At 40.1% G+C, this 12,823-nt stretch overlaps 2 protein-coding genes across 2 annotated transcripts in view; one reads left to right on the plus strand and one right to left on the minus strand.

The window, feature by feature from the left end:
• The window catches only part of GPR171 (G protein-coupled receptor 171), a 21,208-nt gene extending 9,506 nt beyond the window's left edge, over nucleotides 1-11,702 (plus strand). The window contains exon 2 of the mRNA XM_081234372.1: nucleotides 10,045-11,702. Coding sequence (XP_081090498.1) covers nucleotides 10,098-11,057 — 960 coding nt within the window. The 5' untranslated portion in view covers nucleotides 10,045-10,097 and the 3' untranslated portion in view covers nucleotides 11,058-11,702. The remainder of the gene's footprint in view (nucleotides 1-10,044) is intronic.
• MED12L (mediator complex subunit 12L) overlaps nucleotides 1-12,823 on the minus strand; it is a 319,746-nt gene that overhangs the window by 205,008 nt on the left and 101,915 nt on the right. The gene's annotated exons all lie outside the window — the stretch shown is intronic.

Below are 12,823 nucleotides of genomic sequence, written 5' to 3' on the forward strand. Positions count from 1 at the left end.
AGAAATATCTGTAAGGTATTAGAGTTAGAAGTCAGATCATAAGGAGTTTATTCAAATATTGAAAAGTCAGGTAAATTTTAAAAAAAGGAACTTTAAGGTCCAGGGCTACAACAAAAAATAAAATAGTAGAGCAACAGTGAGAGTGGATTAATCCAGAAACATCTCTGAGATCATCAGTACTATTTTTTTTATTATTTTGTGTAATAATGTGTTCTTTTCTGTAGCTAGTTTATAAATAAGGTTTGTAATATATATTTGCTACAGCTAACGTAATACAACATTTAATCACTTCATACAAGCAGTGCTGTAAAATAATTAAACATTTTGAAAAGTGGCATATGGGAAAGTAAAGCTACATTTTGTTAAAGTGGTTCTTTTGGGGGGATGTCCTGTCGTAAAGTGGTAATCCACATGCCACTGGAATCTTGCAGAGAATAGTTGACCAAAAGGAAGTAGCAGCTTTTTACTGTTGAAGACCACACAGTATCAGGTCACTCCTACCCCAACACACAAACCCTCACAGCGCTGTTTACCCAAAAGGAAACCCTGTGTCATTTTGGGCAGATGAGCTGTTATGTTTATAATTTGTATGATATTATCTTTTGATGTCACGTTCTGTACTAATAAAGTCTTTTATTTTTTCCTTTTTCTCCATTGTCAAAGCACATAGGTAGTAGCAATAGGGTTTAAGGATAGAACAGAGAAATAACAGCACATACTTTACTCACATCATCAAATAGAAACAAAGCTTAGTTTAAGGGTGCTTTGTAGAGTCTCTAGATTAATCATTTAGGTGATGCTAATGTATCAAGATTTTCTCATTTGTAAGTGACAAAAGAAAAGGAAAGGAAAGAAAAGAAACCTAAAATTGGGCATGTGCAATAAAAGAGATGTATTGGCTAATAGACCTGAATGTCCAAAGTTGTGGGTATGGCTTCCATTAAAGGGCTGATGCAGGGCTGCAGCGGATGTAACCAGGGCTGGGTTTGTACTGTTTCTCCAGCCACCTTCCACGGTTTAACTCATAAAAGGAAGCTGTCAGCTCTCCTTTTGTGGTAGCAAAATGGAAAGGGATAAAATAAAAAGCAGTCTATGCTACACCAAATAATGAGGTGGCACTAAAAACACACTCCGCTAATAAACCAAACTTGCCTTTCTACCTGCCAGACCAGAGTCCTCTCCACAGCCTGCCCTTCCCGGGACTGAGACCGCAGTCTGCTCCCTGCCAGCCCGATTCCTCGGCGATTTCACCTCTGCAGTCGTTCCCAACTGCCCATCTCTTCCCGGCCAGTTTCAGATGCTCCTTGCCTCTCACCTAAAAAGACTGCAAAGCGCCTCCAAACTGACTTCTTGTCTTCCGCTTTCTCCCCCAACCCAAAACACTCCAAAGCCCGCAGATTCACCTGGTACCACTGAGCTGACCGCTCCTCTCTTCACATAACCTTCCTGAGCTCTCCACCGCATACTAACTAAAGCATCCAAGATGGACCAGACGGCACCAAGATTTAGTCTCAGCCTCTTCCTCACACAGGTCCTGCACACATACTCCACGCACCCAGATTGAGCGAGGGTCCCCAAACACCCTCCCCACAGCCCAATCATGTGCATCTTCCTCCAAACCTGTCGCCACCCCCTCACTTCTCAGAAGCAGCTCTTTGCCCACCTCGGTCAGAGGACTGCACTTCCTGGATCCCCACAGGCTCTAACAGCCCAGAGTCTGTCTGCATCATCGCAGGACCTGCGTCCTCCTTATCACCCTTTCTATGCTGTGACCTTCTAAAAGCAACAAACACCTTCTCTAGGATGGGAGTTAAGGAGGCAGCCTGCAGTCAAGAAATAATTATTGTTAGAATTTTTCTTAACCACTTGATCAAAAAACAAAGACTCACATGGCAAGGGCAAGGGAGAATTGCTCCAAAAGCCTTCTCCTGGAAAGTAACAACAGAGTTCATAAAATGTGTCCTGCACTTTGAAAACATGTTACTCAAATTTCATAAGAAATAGACCATAGCACTCAAGTGGGGGAAAAAAAAAAAAAAAGAACTTCAGTGACTAAAAAGAAACAAGATATCCTTTAAGAGTTCCTTTTAAGGGACTTCCCCACTACTAATTATTTTATAACCATGAATCAAATAGCACAGTCACACCTCACAACTGAAAGTTGAGAAGGATTGTATGTTGACTTGATAACATTGTACAGTCAATAAAAAGGCGGAAAACCAAAAGGACCGGCCAAGGGAATGACAGGATAGACCCGGCCAGCCCTACGACCGAGTTCACATCCCGAGAATGTACAAGACACATCGGCCTTCAACGTATTTCCAAATTTTTACACGATGTTTCATTAAAAAGGGAAAACTGAAGCAGAATTCAAATAATGCAGAAACCTCAACCTCTTGGAAGCTCTGCATCTACAACTCACTTTAAAACTACTCTGTCTAATCATGTCCGTCACTGTCAGACTTGAAGCAACCAATCTCAGAGTCAGGAAAGAATGTCTTTGGACTAACTCAGGTGGGAAAGGGGATTATGTGCCTTGAAAAACGTTCAAAACATGAACCTAAAGCACAATGGCTCCAGAGAGAAGGCTGAAGTCACGGAGCCACAGAAGCTGCTGGAGAAATGTTCTGATCAGCATTCATTAACCAAAGAACAGCCCCCTGCCCAAAGATCATTAAAAAAAAAAACTTCAGGATGCAAACTATTTTGAGCGGTGAACATCCCAAGTTGCAAACTCCATAAGAAAAGTGGGCACAGTGGTGACTGTTCCACTGCCCAGTGGCACTCAAGTTCAAGTTCAAACAGCTGTAAACACTAAATATACGTGTGGGGGGGAGGGGGGAGGGGTGGTGGTGGTGATGAACTGACCTGGTGTCCTCCTTTATAACCCCAGTTTCCAACCAACACTTTCGTTTGAAGAAGCATAATTAAGTGCTGAGACACTGGGGTCTAACAGTGCAGCTTTGGGCAAGGCCTCAATTTCCCCCATGCCTTAGTTTCCCCATCTGTAAAGAGAGGAATCTCCTCCATTTCATGGATTTCTTTAAAGAAAATAAATTATCAGACCTGTGTTCCTGGCCGTGGCAGCGGCTACCTACCCCAGCATTCATTTTCTCCTTCCTCATTAGCTCCGAAGGCTACCATGGTACGTTTTAAAAGCAAATTTTAGGAATGTTACATATTTGGGACTTCCCTGGCGGTCCAGTGGTTAAGACGCCGCGCTTCCACTGCAGGGGGCATGGGTTCGCTCCCTGGGTCGGGGAATTAAGATCCCGTGTGCCGCTAGGTGCAGCCAAAAAAAAAAAAAAGAATGTTACACATTAAAAATGATACTTCTATTGAAATACCATTGTTTGGTATTTGTGTTCAGTAAGATCAAAAGCATGATTTGTGTGGATAAGGGACTGAGGACAAAAAGATTCTTTTTCTCAATTCATGGGGCAATTTAGCTTCAATTTTTAAATATACAAAATATCCATTAAAGTAAATTGTATGTCATTTCTTAAATAAGTATTGCCAGGACCAAGGTAAGGGAAACACAACTTCCCCTCAACTTCGTCCCACTTGGGTTTCTGAAATACCGGGTTAGTGATGATGCGCGATTTCCTAGAACGCTAAGGAAACACCCACTGAAAAACATCTGTCCTTAATGAAACAGAAAGAAGCGACCTATGGAAATTCAAATGGAACTCGTGTTAAAGACAAAAACAACAACAGGGACGGTAGCCAAGAAAAGCATGTTTCCACTGTGAATAAACTTCCACAAAATGCCAAGGTGCCTCAGGCTCATTCTCAAAAGGAGGAACGTGGTTCAGTTTCACTATTAAAAGATTGGTTTCTCACTATTCCAAAAAGGAAATGGAACATCGAGAACTAGGAGACTTTAGCTCTTTTATATTTGGCAATGCAGACACAAAAAACTGTCTATAGTAGATTTTTAAGAACAGTTGAATGTATTTAATTCTATCTATACCCCAAAGTGAAGGGGGAAGTACACATATAAATACGCCTATCTAAAAAAGAAAAAAGAAACTTTACCAAAAACCTTTGATTCCAGTGTTCCTTCATATCATTTTAAAACCAGTCACCACTCAGCTGGCAGCCAACTGCATCTCACCAAATTCTTCCCATCTCACCTTCTCCATCCCCCAGTGAGTGTAAACTCTGGTCATAACTTCTCACTTAACTTGACTGTCTGCAAGCATGTCTTTTCTGAAGTGGACAGAAGTGAGTTCTATCCAATATGATGCACACAAATCTTAAAACACAGAGCATTTCCGAGCACTATTATGATGAAAGTTAACATTGGTTCCTAACGAAAATCAAATACAAAGTTTGAGAAAGATTTGGGTTTTTTCCTCCAATTTTTGAGTGAATATATGTAAAGTTATTCTTTTGCAAAATACAGTAATAACAATAATTACCTGAATTCGAAAGAACACCGGAGTATCAGAAACAAATGGACACTGTCATCATAAGCGTCTTGACACATTATTGTTTTCCAAAGTTCCCTAGATCCTCCTTAAATTCCCTCCAGCTTGACAGTACTCATTTAGTCTTTTAAGAGAATTTTCCTTAGCAAAGTGAATACCAAAAGGGAGGCATTTTAGATTCTAGAGAGGTTTCTTCTGACTTTTTTCTTTATTATTTGGAAAACTAAGAATTATTAAGAGAAAAAGAGATGAAACCAAAGTACCCTCCAAGACAATGAAGCAACAGAAAAACCCAGACCCGAAGTGATCAGGCAATGGCTTTGCACTTAACAAATCGCCTTTGGACCGGCACACTCACTCCCCCACAGGAAGAATGAACATTTACCCAAACAATTTAAATGTACACTGGAGCGTCCCTTTTCATAGAATCTATTAATTACTAAATACCTGTCTCAATTCATTATGCCGTTGGGGCCAAATTGACAAATGCACACCCCAGGTTTACTCTCATAACTGAGAAAAACAGATCCAATATGCTTTTGAATAAAAAGATTACAAACTATAAAACAGTCTGCACAACATAATAACATTTTTTTTTCTCGTGCGGTACGCGGGCCTCTCACTGTCGTGGCCTCTCCCGTTGTGGAGCACAGGCTCCAGACGCGCAGGCTCAACGGCCATGGCTCACGGGCCCAGCCGCTCCGCGGCATGTGGGATCTTCCCAGACAGGGGCAGGAACCCGTGTCCCCTGCATTGGCAGACGGACTCTCAACCACTGCGCCACCAGGGAAGCCCCATAATAACATTTTTAAGTGGGTATACACAAAGAAAAATTTTAAAACGTATGTACCAAAAACGTTAACAGTGATTATCTCTCTACATAATGATTTTCCTCTTCTCTTTCCATACTTAACAACATAAACTTGACCACATCGTTTTTGTTTAATAGATGTCTCAGCAGGATCCAAACTGCAACCATTTTTTAAATTATAACTCTGAAAGACTGATGAGTGTCAGTATGTATACTAAAGAAATTTTGCTTAAACACCTAATATCTTTAACTCATAACACCATTCAAGGCACAAAAAATTGACATTCTTTAAAATCATTATGATGAAATACACATCTTGGGTGTTTTCAAAACAAACAAACAAAAAAACACACCTAGGTATTACAACAGATGAATAAAAATCTTCCCTCTAAAAGAAGAGATGAATCTGAATTGTTTAAGAAAGGTTACACAAAATTGAAAAGGACTTGAAGAGGCTTTCATACAGTTAAGCTATGTGCAAACCACAGTTTCATCTACGTCAATATGCAGCATTTGAAAACCACATAAAAAGGAAAGGAAATTTTTAGTGCAGCCGGCAGTCCTGCAATGAGGCTGCTACTGCTGTAGCTAGCCAAACAGCTCATGCTTCTCTGCAGACTGGGAGCAAGGCGCGCTGAGGCTCAGAGAATATACCCCCAGGTATGTCTTTTTAAATACTTAATATATCCAAATGTCTTTCCATGGAAGGGAAATCTATGATTTTCAGTGCTTAAACCATGTAAGTTGAAAATGCCAGCATGTAATACGGTTGCTGTGCAAGAAGGCACCAATTATTAAACTCCAAATAGATTCTCACTGTGAACTACACTGTAATTTTCTTCTACCTGATGACCTCATCCATCCCTTTCAGAAAGACAGCTTAATTCAGACAAGACTGAATACTGCTTACTTACAGATAAGCTTAACTATTCAGTAACTCGATTTTATAACTGGATGGATAAAGGCCATTGTTGTAGGTCTTCACGACAGGGCGCAACAGGTCTCTACAAACATTGCGATAGGTAATTTCAAGAAAATTCCACTGTGACTTCCATAAAAAAATATCTAATGAGTATCTAATGAGTTTCTAAGCAATGGGCACTCTCAAACAAAGGAGACACTTGAAATCTTTTCTTGATTTTGCTGGAATACATCTGGGTACCTCAGATTTCCACAGGCTAATAACTGGTTGAAAAAATACTCATCAAACACTTAGTTTTCAAATTCATGGTAGAAAACACAGAATGTTATTATAGTACAATTTAACCTCTACTTGATGAGACCAAAATTTTTAAATAAAGAGATTTGTGCTTCATTGAGATCTAGACTGAGGTTCAAGAAAAGCAACGGCGAGGCACTGCATGACTCTCAAGCATTCATGAATGAACAGTTACACCGTAATTATTTTTAAATGAATTACCCGTGAATGGTATATATGGTCAGTTCCATTTACATAGTATATTAATTGATCAAAACAAATTATTCTCTAATCCTTCTCTTTACCACATATTCATCTATAAATTGAGACTTTATAATTGTATGAGCAAAAGGGGCACTCAGAGAAACACATAATATGTTACTCTTATAATGTAGCATTTGCAATACAACAGCATAGGCCAAAATCCTGGCACTTTGTAAAGGAACAGTGAGCAAAGGTGGGAGATGAGGGTCCATCTACACCAACACTAGCTTCTGACCCAGAGAACAAAAAGGACATTTAGAAGGCCCAGGTACTTAATAAATGGTTACTGTTAAAAGTCAAGTCATAAGGAATTCAGTGAAGCCTAGAGTAGACTTCAGACCTGAAGAGCTTCCTTCAGGCATTTAGGATAGGCAGGATTGGAGCTGGGAAGAATAAAGGCAGAGAGTCTAGGGAATGATCAACAAGGTCGGATCCTAGCCTGCTCTAACGAGCCAGGAAACCTTGACCAACACCCAAGCGCCAGACCTCAGTCTCCTCAAATCTGGGGATTGGACCAGATGCTATTAATAAAGGTTCCCCCCATCCTTGGAATCCTACGATCCCCAAATTGTATCACAATGAAAAGTACAAAGGAAGGAAGGAAGAGCTCCCAGGACAGTAGAGATCCCACCAACCTAAAGTAGAGAGTTGGGAGGAAGAGAGTGCGGATGATACGGAGGGACGAGGTCACAGGAATTTTGAAAGTAAAGGAGGTTTAGGCTTAAAAGATAGAAGCTAGGTTTGGTTTTTAAATATATGTACTGGAAAATGAAACATCAAAACACATGGAGCCTAAACATCTTTTAGTAGTATTTAGGAAAAAGAATGAATACTTTATTTCTGCTCTTTTACATGAAAATTGCTTAGACTATAGTTCCTCCCAAGAGTAAGCACTTAGTAGAGGTTTGCTACTATAATAACAAGAAAGACAAATATCATATGATATTGCTTCTATGTGGAATCTAAAAAAAAAACCAAAAAGGTACAAATGAAACCTATTTACAAAACAGAAATAGAGTCGCAGATGTAGAAAACAAACTTATGGTTACCAAGGGGGAAGGGGAGAGATTAATTTGGAGATTGGGATTGACATATACACCCTACTATATATAAAATTGACAATTAATAAGAACCTGCTGTATAGCACAGGGCACTCTACTCAGTAATGACCTATATGGGAATAGAATTTTAAAATTATGACTCCAAATAATAATAATAATCACCATCATTATTACTGAGACAAACTTTCGAAGTGATTTTGAACATGGCTTCTGAGATCAGACTGTCTGGGTGGGACTCCTGGCTCTATAACTTACCAGCTATATAACCTTGAGTGTTAGCCTTGTGGTGCCTCAGTTTTCTAATCTGTAAGACAGGGATAATAACATCTACGTGATAGAAATAATGAAAGGTTAAATAAGTACATGTAAAGTACTTGGCATGGTGCCAGACACAAAGTAGGTGCTTGATTACTTTCACTGAGTTTAGTACAGAATGACATTATTCATGGACCCTCAAGTCCTATCCCAGGTAGGGAAGGGTGAAGGACGTATACCCTTTAAATGTCACTTTAACTTAGAAAGTTTTATGTACATCTGCCTTATCCCTCCACTTGCATACTGTTTCACCCCAAGAGGTACACAATGGATCATTAAATAATTAGGAGAATTAAGATTCAGAAAGGCTTCTGAAGTTCTTGTTTGTTTTTTAAAAGGACGTTTCAGAGAATGGGCTTGTTTGGCCTTCATAGCCACTATACTTACTATTTGCTATTTTTACAAGCCACATATCAATTTTTTCTTGCTAAAACACAAAAGCGATCTTCTGATTATTAAAACAAAGGAAGAAAGGTGTTTAAGATGCGCGAGGAGGGTATTTATCAGGAAGTAGCACCAGGAAGAATACCTGTGGCCCAAAGAGCATGAGCTTGACTAGACTAGGTCAAAGGGAATAAATGATACCCAGTTTGTTTTAACTTGTGCTATAAGTCACCCAATGTTCCAGATTTGAAGGGAACGTGACAAGATTTTGTCACCATCCGTGATGATCACAATGGTTCTAAGGGCAGGTCTTAAACTTCTAGCCCTGAGTGCTGCAAAACCCGCAATGAAAGAAGAAGAAGAAGAAAAAAAAAAAAAAAAAACCTCAAGTGTTAAAGTTAGATGTTTTCAAACATCCATATATATAACTGAGCTTCTCTTTGAGAAGTGTGTAACCAATGATCATACATCCTTGTCCTAGAAGCCTTTAAAATACGTTCTTAGTCAACCTTCTCACCAACACTGATATGCAAACATCTATACATGCACTGTTCAAGAGAAATATAAAGCAAACCACAAAAGGTACTTTAAAATTATCTCACAGCTACACTTAAAAAAGCAAAAAGCAGGCTAAATTAATTTTAATAATATAGTTAACCTAATATATCAAAAATATCATTTCAAGACGTGCTCAATATAAAAATTAATGACATATTTTACTAACTGTTGTACTATTTGCATAAAATAGTACAATTTTACTACTTGCACTATTCTTTATAATATTTTACACTAAATCTTTAAAACCCAGTGTGTACTTTGCACTTACAGCACACATCAATTTGGACTGGTCACATTTCAAGGGCTTAATGGTCACAGGTGGCTGCAGCCTACCAAACTGGATAGCACAGGTCTTGTACCATCACAAATCTAGCGCAACGAGGCAAGACCAGATTCTAATCCTACAACTTTTTCTGGCAAAAAAAAGAAAAACGAAATGAAATTCTCATTGTGAAAATGTTCTAGTGGGTTCCACAATAAAAGGCCTACATTTTAGATAGAATCTTTTAGATTTTAGTACAATTTTCTGTCCTTCCTCACCTCCCCTAGGTTCCAGCCTAGGTTCCTCTAGCACGAAGAGCTCTGTCAATCTATGAGAACAGAAAGCCAGGAAGCCTCACTGAGAGCTCTTCAGGCTCAGCCACAACCAAACCTTTTTTGCTTCCTCTCTCTATTTCTCAGAATTTCAGTTCACTTATCTCCTCTGCAAACTAACTTCCAACGCAACTGGTAACAAAAGAGCTATCAGAATGCAAAAGTGTGAAGTCAAAAATATCCTTTCTAGAAGCAACCTACATGGGATTTCCCAAAATCATAAAATCAGACCATGGAAAACCCAGGCTTCCTCATAATCTAAGATGTTCCCACCGGTCCACACAATCTAGTCAGTTCACCAATAAAATTCTAAGAAGCAGAGAGGCTGTGACCGTGGTTTTGTGAATGCAATTGTGTTTGAAGAAAATAATATCCAACTTGAATTACTGACCTCCCTTCTCTCCCCTTTGTTTTCTATTTTAACAGATTCTTTGGTGTTTTTTTTGGGGGGGACAGTGTCATCTTGAGGGAAAGTAAGGATGACCAACAGTTCTACCTTCTGCCCAGTTTACAGAGACCTGGAGCCATTCACATATTTTTTTTATTTAGTTTTCATTGTTGGAATTATTGGAAGTTGTTTTGCAGCCTGGGCTTTCATACAGAAAAACACAAATCACAGGTGTGTAAGCATATACTTAATTAACTTGCTTACAGCCGATTTCCTGCTTACTCTGGCATTACCAGTAAAAATCGTTGTCGACTTGGGCGTGGCGCCCTGGAAGCTGAGGATATTCCACTGCCAAGTAACAGCCTGCCTCATCTACATTAATATGTACTTATCAATTATCTTCCTAGCATTTGTTAGCATTGATCGCTGTCTTCAGCTGACACACAGCTGCAAGATTTATCGAATACAAGAACCTGGATTTGCCAAAATGATATCGACTGTTGTATGGTTAATGGTCCTTCTTATAATGGTGCCAAACATGATCATTCCCATCAAAGACATGAAGGAAAAGCCCAATGTGGGTTGCATGGAATTCAAACAGGAGTTTGGAAGAAACTGGCATTTGCTGACAAATTTCATATGCATAGCAATATTCTTAAATTTCTCAGCCATCATCTTAATATCTAACTGCCTTGTAATTCGACAACTCTACAGAAACAAAGATAATGAAAAGTATCCAAATGTGAAAAGAGCTCTCATCAGTATACTTTTGGTGACTACAGGCTACATCATATGTTTTGTTCCCTACCACACTGTCCGAATCCCATACACCCTCAGCCAGACAGAGGTCATATCCGACTGCTCCACCAGGATTTCACTTTTCAAAGCCAAAGAGGCCACACTCCTGCTGGCTGTGTCCAACCTGTGCTTTGATCCGATCCTGTACTACCATCTCTCCAAAGCTTTCCGCTTAAAGGTCACGGAGACGTTGGCTTCACGTAAGGAGACCAAGGCTCAGAAAGAAAAATCAAGTTGTGAAAGCAATGCATAAAGTATGGGATTTTCTCACGCCATCTTTTCCTGCCATACTGGACAACTGAGTGTACAAAACTGCTGGGGAGGAGGGGAAAAAAAAGAGCCTCCGTGAGTAAAAAACACAGGCAGCTAGCAAAGGTGGCTTGGTTCACTGAGAAACCCTGTTTCTAAATGCGAGCCAAGCAGTACTCTTGTGGTTGTTGACGCTCCTTAACCCAAACGTTTGTACAAAAAAACTAAAACGTCTTGTTGCACCAACATAAACCCTGCAATATCCTTGAAATCTAAATGAGCTCTATGACACAGACCGAAGTATTCATGAGGGATTCATTTAAAGGCCTGGAACTGACTTCCTGATAGAAATATGCAAAATAATCTCCATGTAAGTTTCCAGAAAGCCCTTCAGCAATACAACTGAAAGCCCTTTAGATCGCTCAAAAAAGAAAAAAAAAAAAGAAGCCAGCTGATTTTTTTTAATGAAACCACCTGTGCGCTGTGCCTGATTTTTTTTTATGTTTGTTTGTTTGTTTGTTTGTTTTAATCCATCTTCAAAAATGGTAAACTTGTAGCTCACTACTCCAATTTTTAATAGCTAATTGTTTCCTACCACAATAGCTTAAAATTTTTTAAGCTTTTTTTTAAGCTTAATTTAAAAACGCTTGGAAATACATGGATAGTTTTTAATGTACTATATATCCTTATATTCTACCTGTAGGCTATAAATAAAGATTTTCTACTGTTAGTAATGACAAATCCAGTGATTTCTTAGTATTATTTTGTAGTAATATGAAATAGACCCCATAACATTTTCAAGGGGGGTTGTTAAATGATACTAACTGCTAAAACTACTGTTTTGGAACTGACATCAAAGGTATGGAAAAATAGCACCAGTCACATGGTCTTAAAATAGGCCGACACCACACAGCAAGGCCTTGTTAGAAATGCAGCACGTGCTGGGCTGATGGGTGCCAGCCAGGTCCTGAAGATGAGTCTGACCCCATGTAGGGCCGGCAGTTTAAAGAATGGGTGACTCTCGGGCTTCCCTGGTGGCGCAGTGGTTGAGAGTCCGCCTGCCGATGCAGGGGACACGGGTTCGTGCCCCGGTCCGGGAAGATCCCCCATGCCGCGGAGCGGCTGGTCCCGTGAGCCATGGCCGCTGAGCCTGCGCGTCCGGAGCCTGTGCTCCGCAACGGGAGAGGCCACAACAGTGAGAGGCCCGCGTACCGCAAAAAAAAAAAAAAAAAAAAAAAAAAAGGGTGACTCTAAGCTCAGGGTCACAACCCACTGATCAAATTCTCTCAAATGCCAGTAATGCAGAAAGGATTCAATAGATGGTAATAAATAAAATACGTATTTAGGGAAAAGAAGGCTGAAAAGTTTAGACAAGAATACCTAAGACTTTGTATCTTTTTCTTTGTTTCAGTTATAAAAGCCCACATTAAAACAATTGGTAATGCATTTGCATTAGCTGCAATGATCAAGAAATGGTATTCCTCAAACAAAAACAAACACAGAGCACAGAGTGGTGGTTACCAGAGGGGAAGGATTGGGGAGAAAGGATGCAATGGGTAAAGGGGATCACCTGTATGGTGACAGAGGGAAACGAAACTTTGGGGGGTGAGCCCTCTGTAAGGCAGGGGTTCCCAACCCCCAGGCCGAGGACTGTTACTGGTCCGCAGCCTGTCGGGAACCCAGCCGCACAGCAGGAGATGAGGGGCGGGCCGGCGAGCAAAGCTTCATCCGCCGCTCCCCATCGCTCGCGTTACCGCCTGAGCAATTCCC

Source organism: Mesoplodon bidens (genome assembly GCF_964165515.1).
Source record: "Mesoplodon bidens genome assembly, chromosome: 5".
Taxonomy (NCBI): domain Eukaryota; kingdom Metazoa; phylum Chordata; class Mammalia; order Artiodactyla; family Ziphiidae; genus Mesoplodon; species Mesoplodon bidens.